Source organism: Pongo abelii, chromosome 1 (assembly GCF_028885655.2).
Source record: "Pongo abelii isolate AG06213 chromosome 1, NHGRI_mPonAbe1-v2.0_pri, whole genome shotgun sequence".
Taxonomy (NCBI): Eukaryota; Metazoa; Chordata; class Mammalia; order Primates; family Hominidae; genus Pongo; species Pongo abelii.
Genome location: NC_071985.2, coordinates 157108475 through 157126736, shown reverse-complemented (window position 1 = coordinate 157126736; position 18262 = coordinate 157108475). Strand labels below are relative to the sequence as shown.

The window sequence follows — 18262 nt, the reverse complement described above, 5'->3', positions numbered from 1 at the left end:
TTGCTATTCATTCTTCTTTAAAAATATCTGGTATAATTCAGCAGTGAAGTCTTCAGGTACTGGCTTTTCTTCTCTTTTTCTTTTTCTTTCTTTTTTTTCTTTTTTTGACAGGATCTTGCTCTGTTGCCTGGACTGGAGTGTGGTGGTGCAATCCCAGCCCACTGCTTACTTGACCTCCTGGCTCAAGCAATCCTCTTACCTCAGCCTCCCAAATAGCTGAGACCACAGGTACACACCACCACATCTGGCTAATTTTTATTTATTTATTTTTTTGCAGAGATGGGGGTCTCCCTATATTGTGGGGTTTTCTTTGATGGGAGGTTTTTTATTATTACTTCAATCTCATTATTTATTATAGGTCTATTCTTGTTTTCTATTTCTTCATGCTTCAATCTTGGTAAGTTGTATTTCTCCAGGAATTTCTTTCTTTCTTTTAGGTTTTCCAATTTGTTGGCATATAGTTGTTTACAATAGTCTCTAATGATCCTTTGTATTTCTGTGGTATCAATTGTTATGTCTCCTTTTTCATTTCCGATTTTATTTGGGTCTTCTCTCTTTTTAGTTGGTCTAGCTAAAGATTTGTTTGTCTTTTGTATTTATTTTAGTTTCAACTTCATTTATTTCTGCTTTGATCTCTATTATTTCTTTTCTTCTACCAGTTTTAGGTTTGGCTTGTTTTTGCTTTCCTAGCTTTGAGAAGTACCACGTTAGGTTTTTTTTTTTTTTTTTTTTTTTGTAATGTTTCTACTTTTTTGTTGTAGGTGTTTATTGCTATAAACATTTCTCTTAGCAATATGTTGCTGTATGTCGTAGATTTTAGTATGTCGTGTATTTTTTTCAAGAATTTTTAAATTTTTCTTTTTAATATCTTTATTGACCCATTGATTGTTCAGGGGCATGTTGTTTATTTTCCATGTGTTTATATATATAGTTTCCAAAAGTTCATTCTGTTATTGATTTCTAGTTTTATTCCATTGTGGAATAAAATATACTTCAGAGGATTTTGACATTTTTGAATTTATTGACACTTGTTTTGTGGCCTAATGTATTGTTTATCCTGGAGAATGTTTCATGTGATGATGAGAAGAATTTGTATTCTGCAGCAGTTGGATGAAATATTCTGCAAATGTCAGTGAGGTCCAAGCAGTCTAGAGTGTAGTTTAACTTCAGTGTTTAATTGTTGATTTTCTGTTTGGATGATCTGGCCATTACTGAGAATGGAATGTTGAAGACCCCTACTAGTATTGTATTGCAGTCTATATCTCTCTTTATATCTATTAATTTTTGCTTTATATATTTGGATGGTCCAGTGTTGGGTGAATATATATTTATAATTGTTATGTCCTCTTGCTGAATTGACCCCTTTATTATTATAGAATAACATTCTTTGTCTCTTTTTACAGTCTTTGACTTGAAGTCTGTCTTATCTGATATAAACATAGCTACCCCTGCTCTTTTTTGGTTTTTATTTATCTGGAACATCTTCTTCCATCCCTTTACTTTTAGTCTAGTATGACTTTATAGGTGAAGTGAGTTTCTAGTTAGCATCATATAGTTAGATCTTATTTTATTATTTTTATTTTTTTTGAGGCAGAGTTTTGCTCTGTCACCCAGGCTGGAGTACAGTGGCTTGATCTCAGTTCACTGCAACCTCCACCTCCCAGGTTCAAGCGATTCTTCTGCCTCAGCCTCCCAAGTAGCTGAGATTACAGGCACCCGCCTGTACACCCAGCTAATTTTTGTATTTCTAGTAGAGACAGTGTTTCACCATGTTGTCCACGCTGGTCTTGAGCTCCTGTTTTTTTAGGTCTTGTTTTTTTAATCCACTTAGGCACTCTTATGTCTTTTAATTGGAGAATTTAGGACATTTACATTCAATACTATTACTGATAAAGACTTACTGCTACCATTTTGTTACTTGTTATCTGGTTGTTTTGTAAGTGCTCTCTTTCTTTCTTCCTTTTTGATTAAGTAATTTTTTCTGGTAGTATGTTTTAATTCATTGCTTTATGTTTTTAATATATATTATAGGTTTTTAATTTATGATTATCATGAGGCTTATAAAATATTTTATAGCTATAACACATTATTTTAAACAGGTAACTACTTAGTTTTGACCATAGAGAGAAGAAAAGTAACAAACAATGGAAAAACTGAAACATGCTGTACTTTAACTTCATTCCCCTGACATTTTGATTTTTTCTTGTCTCAATTTACACCTTCTTATATTGTCTATTTCTTTAAAGGTTTCTGTAGTTACTATTTTCATAAATGTGTCTTTTTTTTTTTTTTTGAGATTGAGTCTCACACTGTCGCCCATGCTGGAGTGCAGTGGCTCAATCTTGGCTCACTGCAAGCTCCACCTCCCGGGTTCACACCATTCTCCTGCCTCAGCCTCCTGAGTAGCTGGGACTACAGGTGCCCGCCACCACGCCCAGCTAATGAATGTGTCTTATAGTCTTTATGTTAGAGATATGAGTAGATTACACATCACATTTATAGTATTAGAGTATTCTGAATTTATGTACTTAACATTTAAACTTCGTTTGTTTGTTTGTCTTTTGCATGTTAGCATTCTTTCCTTTCAGATTTAAGAGCTGCCTTTAACATTTCTTATAATATGGATCTAGTAATGCTGCATTTCCTCAGCTTTTGTTTGTCTGGAAAAGACTTTTTCTGTCCTTCATGTTTGAAGGAAAGTTTTGCTAGGTATAGTATTCTCAGTTTGCAGTTTTTTTTCCCTTCAGTACTTTGAATCTGTTATACCACTCCCTCCTGATCTATATGGTTTTTGTTGAGAAGTCTGTTGCCAGATGAATTGGAGCTGCTTTTTATGTTACTTGCTTCTTTTCTCTTGCTGCTTTTAGGATTCTCTTTGTCCTTGACCTTTGAGAGTCTGATTATTATATCATTTGGCTTGTCTTATTTGGGATGAATATATTTGGTGTTCTGTGACCTCTTGTACCTAGATATTAACATATTTCTCTATGTTTAGTAGGTTTTCCTTTTTATTCCTTTAAATAGGCATTCTATGCTTTGCTCTTTCTCAATTCTCTCTTGAACACCAGTGAATCTTAGATTTGTTCTTCCAAGGTATGTATGTATATATATATATATTTCAGGCTCTCTTTATTCCTTTCATTCTGTTTTTTTCCCTCTGACTATATCTTGGCTTACTGCAACCTCCGCTTCTTGGATTCAAGTATTTCTTGTGCCTCAGTTACCCAAGTAGCTGGAATTACAGGCATGTGCCACCGTGCCTGGCTAATTTTTTTAGTGAGACGGGGTTTCGCCATGTTGGCCAGGCTGGTCTCTTAACTCCTAGGCTTAAGTTATCTGCCTGCCTCAGTCTCCCAAAGTGCTGGTATTATAGGCATGAGCCACCATGCCTGGCTAATCTCACTGATTCTTTCTTCTGCTTGATCTATTTCTTTTTTGGAGAGTCTCTGTACTTTTTTTTAAGTTCATCAAATGTATTTCTCAGTTCCAGAGTTTCAAATCTGTTTGCCATTTGATTTTTTAAAACTTTCATCTGTTTGTTTTTTTTTTTTGAGACAGAGTCTGGCTCTGTCACCCAGGCTGGAGTGCAGTGGTGTGATCTCAGCTCACTGCAACCTCCGCCTCCTGGGTTAAAGCAATTCTGCTGCCTCAGCCTCCTGTGTAGATGGGATTACAGGTGTGCACCACGATGCCTGGCTAATTTTTGTATTTTTAGTAGAGATGAGGTTTCACCATGTTGGCCATGCTGGTCTCAAACTCCTGACCTCAAATGATCTACCCACCTTGGCCTTCCAAAGTATTGGGATTACAGGTGTGAGCCAATGTGCCCGGCCAAACTTTAATCTCTTTATTAAATTTCTCTGATAAATTTATCAGTTGCTTTTTCTGTGCCGTTTTGGAGTTCATGAATTTTCTTAAAACTGCTATTTTGAATTCTTGATCTGAGAGCTCACGTATCACCATCTCACCACGATGTTGATCACCAGCTCCTTGCTTTGTTCATTTGGGGAGGTCGTAGTTTCCTGTTTGCTGTTGTTCCTTGTGGACATGTATCTATGTTTTTGCAATGAAGAATCAGTTTTTCTTCACTGTCTCGCTTGTTGGACTTTCTAGGTTGTATGTTTGCTTAGAAGTTCTTTGCAATTGTCTGTGATTCCCCTTAATCCTAGATTGCTGCCTCATTTTCAGCACTAGATGGCACCTTAAGCCCAGAATTTCCTCAGCTCTGGCAAATGTTTGCAGTACTGCCCATCTCAGATGGTAGGGTTCTTAGAGGGGATATACCTCAGCTGTGTGGAAAGGCTGGCTAGGGGTTTATACCCAGATGACCTGTGGCATCTGCTTCCTCTGGCATGGTGCTGCTGAACAGCCACACTGATTTGGTGTCTCATTTGACTGAAATGAAGAGTAGTTATACAGGCTGGAGTTTCTAATTCCACTCTCCTCTTTGTCTCTAGCTGCCCGCAGGTGGTTTTCTCCATCCAGGCACTAGTGGTGCTTCCTGTGGGTTTAGGCAGAAATGATTTTTCTGCAAGGGAACCCAGGATGGTGGGGAAGCTGGCTATCCACCTCAATCTCACTTTTTCCAGAGTAGAACAAATGAGACTGGGAGGAATTTTCTGTGCATGATGCCTGGCAGATTGGGGCAGGGGCATTGCAGATAGAGAACTTTCTTTCTTTCTATTGTCTGCTCAGAGTTTTTCACTTCTCTGTCTCCCAACTATCATTTCAGCCTCAGATTTGGCTTCTAAGATGCTGGTGTTAATCTGTGCTCCGGATATTTGCTTTTGGTTCTTTGTGGGGAGAGCAAAGGCAGATTGCTTCTACTCTGCCATTTTGTTCATATCCAGAATTGTTTTTTTTTTTTTTTTTTGGTATATACTTTAAGTTCTGGGATACACGTGCAGAACGTGCAGGTTTGTTACATAGGTTTACATGTGCCATGGTGGTTTGCTACACCCATCAACCCGTCATCTAGGTTTTAAGTCCCGCATGCATTAGATATTTGTCCTAATGCTATCCCTCCCTTTGCCCCCCACCCCCTCCCGCCGCCGACAGGACATGGTATGTGATGAGAATTGTATTTTTTTCTTTTTATTTATTATTTAGCTTCTTTTACAATAACTCTTTTGAAACAGTTTCACTCTTCCTGAACTCTCAATCACTTCACTTTCTACAGATAATCTGCCTCCTACTTTTTAATAAATTTGAGGTCATCTTGATGAGTTCTTGAAACTTCCCTCCTTCAGAATTTTGCTTTGAATATTTCTGTTTTTCTTCCGTCTCTCTTCCATCTTATCTCAGAGGAAGAGACTGACTGTCAGACAGAAGGTTAACTTTTCTACCATTTAAAAAAAATCTCCGCTAAGGTATTACTTCTCAGTTCCCTTTATTCTCTTTTGCATCTTTAATATTTTTGTCACAGGCTTTTCCTTTTTCTATGAGTATGCTTAGATTTCTCCCCTAAAATTCTGCCTGTTTACTCTACTTTTCAAACTATTATTTCATTTTCTTTTTACTGCAAACTTATCAAAAGTAACCTATGCTTGCTTCTTTCATTTCTCATATTTAAACTAACTCTTATTGTCATCACTCTCCCCAAAGTTTTCTCTTAAATACCAACTAATTATAAAATCCTTTGTCCTTCTTTTCACTTCTGATCTTCCATGATCTCTCTATGGCACTTGACACTACCCTTGTTTTCTCTTTTCTTAATTCTGCCCTCTCTTGGCTGTGTGGAATTACTCTCTCCTGGATGTTTTCATTCTCCTACCTGTTTGATTACTTTTTCTGTCCCTTCTTCACTAGTACTTTTCCTTTTCTTTTTGAAACAAGGTCTCACTATGTTGCCCAGGCTGGTTTTTAACAAACTCCTGGGCTCAAGCATTCCACCTGCCTCTTCCTCCCAAAGTGCTGGGATTACAGGCATGAACCACCACACCCAGCCATCATCATTACTTTTTCTTATTCCACTTACTAAATATAAAAGTTTCTAAGATTTTTGCCCTTGTTTCTTTTCTTTTTAAAATCTGCACTTGGTGATCTCATCTTTTCTCACAGCGTCCATCATCATTTCTGTTCAACTCTGAATCTATATATTTTTCTCCGTATTTCTCCTACATATCTTAATCTATGTTTAAAAGCCAAAGTTAAATTTATCATCTTCTAAAAAAAATCTCTTATCTCTTCACCTTTAAGTCTCCCAGTGACCCACCAAAGTTATATATGGATCCTTCCTCTTAATCACCTGTCATTAGGACTATGCAGTAAGTTCTCTCTCTTTTTCAATCTATTTATATACACTTCTACCAGATTGTCTCCTAATGCATAGTTTTTATTATGTAGTTTGCCTACTCAGAAACTTTTAATGATTTATTACAAAGTAAAGTTGAACTCCTTTGTCTAGTGTAAAAAGTCCTCTGTAATTCTCAAAATATATTTTAGAATTACCTGCATTAGAATTGCCTAAGATACAGGGTACCATACTAGATTGTCAAGGATCTCCTGTGGCTCAGGGATTTGCCTTCTTAACCAGTCTTTAGGTGATTGTAAAGCTTGTTGGCTTCTGCTTTATGATTTTCCTTTGTTTTCTACATCAACCTTACATAATATCACTCAGTTTCACATAATCTACGTTTCTGCAATTTCAATCTTGTAAATTAAATTACTTGTCATTACTACATTGAATTACTTGCCATATCATCATATTGACCTGATTGTGTACCATGCTTTCAAATGTACCTGCTCTAACTGTTTCCTCTCTGGAATACCCTCTCTTCTAGGCTCTTTTATCTATCAGGATTAATTTCAATACTCCATCCTATTCAAGTTCTCCTTGGCCTGAGCTGGAAGTGAGTTTCACTTCCTCTGAGTACTTTATGGCTGTTTTATGGGACTTTTCATAATTATCATAACCAGTTGCTTATAAACAAGCCTTTTTTTTTTTAACCATTAAGACTGTAAGCTCCTTGAGTTCTGTTATCATGTGGGGTTTACATTTTTGTATCCCCCATAGATATATAAACGTAAGCTTAGAGGCCTGGAACATAGATGATAGTAGATATTCAATAACTTTTTTAAAATAATAGACTAATTGGTAATTGATCTGTGTACCAAATAGATAGATGGGTGAATATATGATAATCTTATTCTACCTCATAAAATCTTACTCATTTTTCCTATAGTGAAAAGTAAAAAAAAATCTGAAGTTGCTTGCTATTATGAGTTGAAGGGATTATATTTCAGGGAAACTCACTAAGACTTTCCATAAAAAGTTAAGATTAAAAATGCTGATTCCTCTATCTAGTTCAGGCAAAGAGGTGAAATAAGAATTTTCTAGCTATATTTGCAGTCCTGAAGTTCTATTCAAGACCAAGCATCTAAAGGATTTCTACATTCCTGTTTTAAATATTATTTCTTGGGTATCCCGAAGTTTAGTTTATTAAAAATTAAGGCATAATTTTAAATAGCTATTCATATTATTTATTTTTAAAATGTAATTTACCCCTCAGGCAGTATTTTCTCTCAGGCTCCAGCAGTTTCTATATATGTACTCTCTTTAGGGGCAAGCAATTTTCTGATGACCCATTCTGTGTACCAGTTTATGTGCTGGGGAATTAAAGTAGGAGATAGCAGAGTAGTACTCTTTGGCATCATTTAAAAGTATATTACCACATAGCAATGAACAATGCTGTTTTCCCATACATTTTTAATGAGAAAGTGTTTGTAGAACCTATCTTTGGTGGATTTTCCATTTTTGGTATTATGTTGAGAAATCTGACCTATTTAGCATAATTTTTTTCATTGAAAAGTGATTTTCAAGAACATAAGATCTGTGATAAAGTAGCAAATACTCAGAAGAAATTGTGTTCTTTCAAATACAATATTTCTTTTATTTCTTCTTGTATATTCTTTCCTTGTTGGAAGAAACTGATTTATTCAAAGGAATTAGTTAACCCTTGAGTTCCATATGTCTATGGAAGGAGATAGGATATTGCCAACGTGTGGTTTAAATAAAAATTATAGTATTCATATATATATATATATATATATATATTTTGTTTTCAATGACAGCAAAACCAAAGGAGTACCCCTGAGATGGAAAGACAGAGAGCTGTGTACCATCTAGCCACTAGGCTTGTTCAAACTGCTCGAAACTCTCAATTGGATCCAGACAGTTTACGAATATATTTAAGTAACCTCAAGAAGAAGTACAAAGAAGATTTTCCCAGGACTGAACAAGTTTCAGGAAAGACTGAAGAATAATAACAATTCTAATGTAATAATATATCTTAATTCAAGGAACCTAGAATTTATTTTTCTCCTTAGAGATAAGGAAAATAATATTTGCCAAATTTCATATTTTAATTGAAAATTACATTATATTAACATCACAATTGTCATCTATATATTCTATATGAAAAATATTTATTATAACTTAACAAATGAGAACTACTTAAAGGAATGGTTTTTATGTTAGGAGAAAATACAATACACCACTTTTTTCTCAGAAAAATTCACATTATTAAGACCTAAGTTCATTTATACTTACAAGTTGCAGTTTAAAATATTATTGTAAATACCCTAGTTTAATAAACACCTTTCTTTTTAGGTCTGGAAAATTCTTTGAGCTTTTCTTTTACATTCTATTCTGAAGTAATAATGCCCTATAACTCAATAATTTATTAATCAGTACCCCCACATTCCAACACTGGAGGGTTCTGAAGTTCATCAGAGTAATTTTGGAATCACGCTGCTAAGTGAGTAATCTCAGCATAAAGGCCTAACATAGACAAGTTATTCTTTTCTTGGGCAACTACGTGTCTGGAATTCAAGGTATACATTTGAAACATTTATTTAGTAAGCTACAGTATTCATAATAATTTGATCCCCCAATATCATTCACAGACCACTTAGGGCCATATTTTATTCTATAACATTTAATATTAATGTTTGTTGACTTTATTAAACTCTCAGCATTAAGTAAATATTAGTAGCCAAGCATATTGAAAAAGTTATAATTTAAATGATACACATATTATTTTGGAAAAGTAAATGTAAATTATTTTTTGTTTTACATTCAATTCAATATATATTAAATGTCTTGTTAGATTACTTATATTCCCTATTGTCATGTTTTAGAAAAAAATCACAATATTTATATTTGACTGTTAGCTATGTTTTAATTCACAGCCTCTGAAATGAATTCTGTTTTGTGTGGTCATTTCTTTTTCTTTATATTTTTTCTTTTTGAGACAGAGTCTTGCTCTTGTCCCCCAGACTGGAGTGCAATGGCACAATATTGACTCCCTGCAACCTCCACTTCCCAGCTTCAAGCGATTCTGCTGCCTTAGCCTCCTGAGTCGCTGGGACTACAAGCACCCACCACCATGCCTGGCTAATTTTTGTATTTTTGGTAGAGACGGGGTTTCATAATGTTGGCCAGGCTAGTCTCGAACTCCTGACCTCAGGTGATCCGCCTGCCTCGGCCTCCCAAAGTGCTGGGATTACAGGCGTGAGCCACTGTGCCTGGCTTTATGTGGTCATTTCTAAAGGCAGTTAGGTAGTTTAGGCTTGTGGCAAATTTCAAGAAGACACTGAGGAGGAAAAGGGCATGGCAGATTGTTTGGGGTGGCAGGAAAAAAAGAGAGGAAAGCAATAAAAGGTAGAAAGGGAGTAGGCAGTGGGGAAAAAACAGGCAAGCAGAGACGAGTGCAACATATCAAATATGCTGAATATCATTTCCTCAAATACATTAACTTCTTTTTAGATTTAACCTCAATGTTAGATTCCACCCAACTTTTAAGAAATTTTTCATCAATTAAAGCTTTTGATGCAAAAACCGCAGCCAAATGATTAATGTCTTTTATTTTAGAATTGAGATACTGAAATAAAAACAGGTTTATATCTTCTTAAAATTAAATTACTTTTTCTTAAACCATTTTTGTGTGTAGCAGAAACATACAAAAAACCAAATCAACTAAAGATATAATTATTATGTCATGGTACTAGAGAATGAAGGTGAATACTAGGGAGACAATGCATTTCTTAATTTTAAGATCTATTTGCTCTACTCTTTTGTTTTTCTTTGCCTTTGCCTTTTTCTAATATTATAGATCATTATCTCATAATCCAGTCTTTCAAGGTAAATGCCCATAATGTGTTAGCAAACTCCTTTAATTTCCACCACAAAGCCATTATTTTAGCCTGTTCCACCTTTCTCCTCATAGGATAAAATCCTACATAAGATAGTCTTTTTCAAGTTTAGGGGTAAAATATGGAGGGGTGGGGGTGGAGAAGAAACACAGCTTATTCTCATGCCTAGGAAGTAATGCATTTATTTTTACATTTACATTCAATAAAATTAATTTTTTTGGTGTACGGTCCTATTAATTTTAGTACATTTATGGATTCACATAACCACCAGCAAAATCAGGATACAGAACAGTCCCATCATTCCAAAAGACTTCCTTAGTGCTGTTCCTTTGTAGTCAAATCTTTCCCTGACCCTCAACTTTAACCCAGCAATCACAGGCCTGTTTTCTTGCCCTATAGTTTTGTTTTTTCCCAGAATGTCCAACAAATGGAATCCATGTAGCATGTAACCTTTTGAGACTGGCTTCTTTTGCATAATGTGTTTGAAATTTATACATGTTCCTGTGCCTTTTTATTGCTGACAAGTATTTCATTGTTTATATGTGCCAGAGTTTGTTGTCCTTTCATTCATTGAGGGACATTTGGGTTTTTAGTTCTTAGTGATTATGAATAAAGCTACCATAAACCTTCCTATACAGGGTTTTTTGGGAGCATAAGTTTTCATTTATCTAGATTAAATAGGAGTAAAATAGCTGTGTCATATGTTAAGTGTATGTTTTATTTCATAAGAAGCTGCCAGACTTTTCCAGAGTGACTATACCACTTTTCATTCTCATCAGCTATGTGTGAGTTCCAGTTGCTCCTCATGGTTACTAGTACTTGGTATTGTCAGCTTTCTTTTCTTTTTTCAGTTGAGCCATTTTAATAGGTGTGCAGTGAGTAATGCTTTTTAAACAAATTTTAAAGCTATTCTGATAATTTTTTTAGCCAGAAGTGATGTTTTATTTCTCTTTTTTCTATTTTTTAATTGCTTTTAGCCTCTCTGATAGCACATTTTAAAATCTGTTCCTTCAAGCAAAAGTTTTAGAGTAAGTATTACTTTTAGAAAGCTATAAAACAAATCTAATTCAATAAATATTTTCTATGGACCAGGCAACATATTAGGTGTTAGAGGTACAAGAGATAGGGCATTTGACTTGAGAACCTTGGGTGTAATAAAGAGAAAAAAGCACATATATTAGGATTGGAGCACCATGTGATAAGTGCCATAATAGAGGAATGTTTAAGGCAGTGGAACCAAGCGTATGTAACCTTTGTCAGTCAAAGGGAATTTAGAGGATAAAATATATTGGGTTTTTAGGAAGGAAAAGGCATTTTAGATAGATCAGCGTATGTGTAAGTAAAGATATGTGAAGCAGTAAGCAGCTTAGTTTAGCTGGAGGATAGAGTGCATCTGAGAGAGTGAAGCTAGGTGCTTTCTATCAATTTCTCCTATAAACCACTGTAGAGTTTTAAGGCATGTTTGCCCTTGGGGGATTGGCAAGGGATGGTGGTAGTAGTGATGGTGGTATAACATAATTAGATTTGCATCTTAATAAGATCATCTGGGTGTTAGCATGAATGATTTTGAAATGGGCAGTTGAAACCAGAGTCAAGGAGACCAAATAGTTTAAGAGACTATTTTAGTAGAGTTGATGAGGGTTAAAGGTAGAAATGATGGGAACAGGACAGATGCTTGTGGGAGGAGAGAAGAGTTGAGTGGGCAGAGTGACTGATGAGGGAGAGAAGACATTGATTTGAAAGATATCATGTCTTTTGAGGGAATATGGTTGGAGCTGGAGGTCATTATCCTCAGCAAATTAATGCAGGAACAGAAAACCAAACACCGCATGTTCTCACTTATAGTGGGAGCTAAATGATGAGAACACATGGACACATGGAGGGGAACAACACACACCAGGGCCTGGCAGAGGGTGGAGATGGAAGAGGGAGAGCATCAGGAAGAACAGCTAATGGATGCTGGTCTTAATACCTAGGTGATGGGATGACCTGTGCAGCAAACCACCATGGCACACATTTATCTGTGTAACAAACCTGCACATCTTGGACATGTACCCCTGAACTTAAAAAAAAAAAGACAAAACATGTTTTAAATGTGAAAACAACAAAAAAGATATGTTCGAGTGCTAACCCTCAGTACTTCAGAATGTGATGTTGTTTGGAAGTAAGATTACTGCAAATGTAATCAGATAAGATATGACAGCTGTCTTTATAAGACCACATGAAGACAGAGGGGAACACTATATGAAGACAAAGGATTGAAGTAGTGCAGCTACAAGCCAAGGAAGGGAAACCACCAGAAGCTAGAACGAGGTAAGGAAGAATTCTTGTAAAAGCTTCAGAGGGAGGAGGGCCCTAGTGACACCTTGATTTTGGACTCATAGGATTCACAACTGTGAGATGAGAAATAATGTACCCAGTGTGTGGCACTTTGTTATGGCAACTCTAGGAAACTAATACAGAAGGGAAGAGTTCAGTAAGATTCTGGGTGGTGATGGATTTATCATGTTGAGAAATACGGAAGTAATCAGAATTCCAGTAGGAAGAAGTTCCTGAAACTTAGATGCTGCTTTTTGCCCACCCTTTAGAATAGGTATGAGCCACAGTCAATAAAAGTGAAGACTAGACCAAATTTGTTAATCTTTCTTAGAGTCGAAGACATGTGGAGAGAATGATGGAAGAAAAGGATGAAAATTAGAGAATAAATGTCAAAAGATTTGCTGAGGTATTTGGCCAGACAAATCACTTCATCTGGATCACCAATCTAGTGTTCCTTTATGTGCTAGACTAAAGGTAGCTTTTAGGCTTTCTTTATATTAACTTATTTTTACCAAAATATACAACTATTTACATGTTTCTAGTAAAGGAAATATTCATATGAATAGCCTGTCTATAATATGTACTTGTATATTTATGAGCTTAAAATATGCTGAGTTATAATTAAACATTTTAATAAAGTGTATAAGTAAACATTTCTATAATTCAATCCTATAATGTATTTTTACTTCACCTAAATGAAAGTAGAGGGAAAGAAAAAGCAAGTAATCTGGTTATATTGCTCCATGTCTTTGCTACTTTACTATTTACATTCTGTTCTTTAGACACTGTAATAATAATATTCACACAGTTTATGTTAGTACAGAACCAGAGTGAACACTCTTTCTATGAATTGTCACACTTTGATAGTACTCAGACTGTGAGTGGACAGTGGAAACTGCTACTGTCTGCCATAATTTACTAAGACAGGCCCTAAAATATATAGTGATAAGGTGGGAACAGGTGCTCATTGTCAAAAACTGAAGAGTCTGACATTTTTACCCTAATTGCAAGCAAGCAGTTTAGCCTGCCATAGCTTCATGCTTACTGTCAGAAGACAAGAGACTCCTGGGTTAGAAACAAAGGACTTTATTACTAATGGCATTAGCAAGTAGCATAAGATTCATGCTTGTGTCGATTCCACTTAGATCCACCCTCCAAGATATGGAGTGGTCCAAGTAGATGTAGACACAGTAGATTTGTGTCACAGCTGAGGAGCTCTGAGCTTGGGAAATTCCAATCTTTTGTAGTGAGTTTCAAGCAAACTTGCTCAACCTTTGCCTGAGAAAGACGTTACTTTTTTATACTAAACAATAAACAAACCTGCTTTCTGCTCCAAAGGAAGACACTATCTCTATCTCCCAAACTGCTCACTATACAAACTTCTTGAAAAGCTAGCCCATAATAAATGGAAATTAGTGCCTCTGCTCCTGACAGGAAAAACATGAGAGAGATCCATAGAGAACTGTCTTCCAAGTCTCATGTTTGCATATAGTTATAGAGAAAAAAGTCTAGTACTTAGAAAATAGCCAAAAAATTGTCTGAGAAAACTCTATTTTTTTAGATAAGTTTCTTCGTGATGAAAGAACATACAGATTGAACTGATATTTTCATTTTGATGTAATTTGGATGAAAATAGTTTATTTCTCTTTGTGTAAAATGCATATAATTTATTCCATTGTATAGAAGGTAATGGGCAGAGTCACGTATTGATTAAAAAGTGATCCAATTAAGATGTTGTGTGAAAATATATTTTCTAAATGAATGTTTAATGCAATAAAAACTTACATGAAGTTAATTTTTATTAACTTCTAAGCCATACATTGGTAAGCATTGTTAAGGAACTTAGGACATTGACGTATGTTAGATTTCTAAATTCAGATAGTTTTGTAGACGAGCAGGAATTAGAAGTGAAAATATTCCATCTGGGAGCACATTGTTGGTTAATAGTTGATTCCTGATGGTTAGTCTGCAAAGATGTAATAGTTCACATGGATCTTTGTATCTTGTTGAAGGAATGTAATCAAACCAATTTGAAATAATTGGACGTCTTCCTAAACTAAGCTGTGTCTGAAGAAAAGCAAAATATTTTACTTTTGTAATGTTTTGTAATCTGGATTAGTCCAAATTATTAAAACTTATTTTTAATTTAAATTTAGAAAATAGACCATAAACTTATAAAACGCTTATAACTTTTTTCCAAAGCATTTTTACTTGAGGCAATTATTTTATTCCCTTTTTTTCACAAGGATAAACTTCAAATAATCTATATGTCTAAGGACACAAGGCAACATTTTTTTACAACTATGAATCCGAACAAGTTTTTAATTTTAGTTGGATTGTACTTTTATTTTATCAACTTCTTCCTGAAGAGTAGTTACGGTCAACTTAGCCGTATAGAATTATCTGAGAGACTGTAAAAAATACCAGTGCTCAGACCCTACTCCACAAATTCTGATTCAACTGGTCTGGGGTTGGACAGAGACAACCTAAGTCCTAAAAGTTTCCCAGGTGTTATCAACCATTGTAGAGTAAAGCTTCATACACAAGAAGGCCTGACAGGAGGCCTGTCCAAATGAAAAGATGTCTTTTAAAGGTTTAGAAAGGCATCTTTTAAAATATTTAATCTTACGGGTCAAATGTTAATAGATTGACTTGGGAGGAAAAAACATTGCTGTATTACAGAAATATTCTCCACTAGAACGTATACTCCACAGGCTACATGATACTATTGTTTATCTATTACATATATAATGCATTCATTATTCAATTATTTAACTATTAAAGAATATATGCTTAGCATTGTGATAGGTGCTTGGGATAATTTGCTAGGGTAGGTAAAATAGACACAGCCTCTGTGCTTACAAGACTCATGGTGTAGAGGTAGAAATATCTAAACATATATTTACAATAAAATATATGTGCTGCGATAGGGAAAACTACTGGGAAGTGTAGAAATGCAGAACAGAGGTATTTAAAGTGTTCTTTAAGCAGTTTTAATACTATTCTTTATCTTCCTGTTCAATGCTATTTTACTTTATTAAGCTGCAATTGATTGGAACCCAGCTATAAATTTTTTGCCACTTAGGCAGATGATTTTGGTCAACTCACTCTGTCCTTGTGCTTTTCTTTTTCTTTCTTTTTTTTTTTTTTTTTTTGGAGACGGAGTCTCGCTCTTTTCTCAGCTCACTGCAAGCTCCACCTCCTGGGTTCACGCCATTCTCCTGCCTCAGCCTCCCGAGTAGCTGGGACTACAGGTTCCCGCCACCGCGCCCAGCTAATTTTTTGTATTTTTAGTAGAGATGGGGTTTCACCGTGTTAGCCAGGATGGTCTCGATCTCCTGACCTCGTAATCCGCCTGCCTCGGCCTCCCAAAGTGCTGGGATTACAGGCATGAGCCACTGCGCCCGGCCTGTCCTAGTGCTTTTCTACTAGTGTTGTATCTCAGGAATAGCATTCACGGAACTGGTTGAGAATTGATATGTTCTGTAACAATTATGCAGAATTAATACTGGACCAAGGACAAGCAAGATTCTGAAAATGCAAAAAAAAATTTTTGTTTTAAAAATGGGCTGCCAAAATAATTTGATAAATTTGCTTTGCTTACAGTTGGCTCAGGCACTCATATTCACTGCTGAGGCATTAAAGAAAAAAAACAGTAGAGTTATATTTCTTATGAGTTTATTTCTGAAGTCACAGCCTTAAAGATTAGGGGAACTACTGGATTCCTTGTTAATTTGATTGGTTTAAATTATAGGGGTAGCTTTCTCTGTATTAAACGGACTTATTTGTTGCTACTAATGGGCATGATTCAATTTGATGCTGACACTTGCAGTTCATTTTGACAGGGTACCCTATATGCTCTTAATTGTTTTCTCTAAATTTGATTTATTCCAGAAACTTTATTAAGAAGGTCTCCACATTTCTGAGGGATAGATATTTTCACTTGAACAAATATTTTAAGCGTTTATTTATATTTTCATAATGCTTGACGTTGCTTTGAGAACTTGAATGGAAAAAATCTGTTTTTTGACATATGATTGTGTTTGTGGGGAGAAATGTAACCCTCATTTTGAAATATTCTGTTGGAAAGGAAGTCTGTTAAATTTTTTGATTTTGTTTTTAAAGGACAGAGACATCTTAAAGTTTTAAAAATAGACTTAGGATAAAATATATATCTACTTAATACTAAAATGAACTATACATATAACTTAAAATTCTTTCATATTTCTAAAAACACAAGAAGTAAAAGACTGTTTGAGATTTTCCCTATTATTTTTATTAATAGGCATATACTCAATGATCTGTCACTGGATATATTCTATAAATTAAAAATTAACTATATTCTTTCCTTTACAGTTGAATCTTAAGATTCACTAATATTTGAGCCCATTTTTTTTAAAGTAGTTTTCTTACCTTTATTTCCTTGACTGAAATGACAGAAAGCACTCTGGAACATAGTACCAAACATGTTTTGGCATCTTCATGGATGTCAGCCAATTCACGATCAACCATTACTCTTACTCTCGAAGGGTAGAGTACTATTGTTAAGACAATGTTGATAGGGTTTTTTTCTCTTTCTAAGATTCCATATTGTAGTAGTATTTTGAAGATATTAGACTGTCTTGTCTGAGCTACATAAAAGAGAGGTGTGATGCCACTTAATGGGCTTGGACAGTATACTGGTGTGAAAGTTCTGTGAATTAAACAAAACAAAAACTCATTGGATATAGAATTAAGAAATGTGACAAACACTTTATCTTGCTAGTAATGGGAAAATAATAGTTTAAATGTTAAATGTCTTAAATGTAACTTTATCTTTGTATGTTTCTTTTTTTTTTTTTTTTTTTTTTTTTTTTTTTGAGATGGGGTTTCCCTCTTGTTGCTCAGGCTGGAGTGCAATAGCATGATCTCCACTCACCGCGACCTCTGCCTCCTGGGTTCAAGTGATTCTCCTGCCTCAGCCTCCTGAGTAGCTGGGATTACAGGCATGTGCCACCACACCTGGCTAATTTTGTATTTTTAGTAGAGAAGGGGTTTCTCCATGTTGGTCAGTCTGATCTCAAACTCCCAACCTCAGGTGATCCACCTGCCTCAGCCTCCCAGAGTGCTGGGATTACAGGCGTGAGCCACTGCACCCAGCCTATATATTTCTTAAAAGGGGTTTTCCACTCTATGAATCTAGACTAAACTGAAGGTTAAAAGAAAACTCCTACCAAACATTTAAACCCTATTTACGTTGTAAAAATAAAAAAACCAATTTATACTATATGTAAAGTGTTTACTTTTAGTCATAGCAATTCTAGTTGAGAAATCTGTACTGCTTAGGACAGTATTACAAAACTGACGTAGCTCTGGAAAAAATAAAATGGAAAAGGAGGACAGAACTTTTTGATTTAACTTTATAATAGAAAGGATTATGTGATCATTTGCATATCTTTTTGTTTTTGTTCTTCTTGATCATGTACCAGACATGAGCTTGAATTGAGTTTGGAGATTAGGAAAGAAATAAATACAACTAGCTTAATTCGATGTTTTTCACTTTAATAAAATTAGAGTTGGTTGGGCTTAGGAAATGTAAATTATAGTGAGAACCATATCAGGTCCCTCAAGGGCAGAATTTTTCTTCTTGAGTAAAATTTTGAAATCTAGGGAAATCTTGTTTTCCCTAGAGTGTCACATGATGGCTAGACTTGAAAATTTCTCTTCCCTTATGACAGAAATGAAAACTTTATTTTTTAAAATGGTATATACTTCTTGCAGTTGTTTCATTTAATAGACTTTTATGCTG

At 35.1% G+C, this 18262-nt stretch overlaps 2 protein-coding genes across 16 annotated transcripts in view; one reads left to right on the top strand and one right to left on the bottom strand.

Moving 5' to 3' along the window:
- Positions 1 to 12970, top strand: part of MSH4 (mutS homolog 4) — a 125802-nt gene extending 112832 nt beyond the window's left edge. For all 4 annotated transcript variants that reach the window (XM_054532989.1, XM_024245413.2, XM_054532988.1 and 1 more), the window contains one exon: positions 8074 to 12970. In XM_054532989.1, the coding sequence (XP_054388964.1) occupies positions 8074 to 8265 (192 nt within the window). In that variant the 3' untranslated portion in view covers positions 8266 to 12970. The remainder of the gene's footprint in view (positions 1 to 8073) is intronic.
- Positions 12971 to 14255: 1285 nt separating this feature from the next.
- ASB17 (ankyrin repeat and SOCS box containing 17) overlaps positions 14256 to 18262 on the bottom strand; it is a 50600-nt gene continuing 46593 nt past the window's right edge. For all 12 annotated transcript variants that reach the window (XM_054532971.1, XM_054532980.1, XM_054532977.1 and 9 more), the window contains 2 exons: positions 16888 to 17167; positions 14256 to 14541 (listed from right to left, as the gene is read on the bottom strand). In XM_054532971.1, the coding sequence (XP_054388946.1) occupies positions 14335 to 14541; positions 16888 to 17167 (487 nt within the window). In that variant the 3' untranslated portion in view covers positions 14256 to 14334. The remainder of the gene's footprint in view (positions 14542 to 16887; positions 17168 to 18262) is intronic.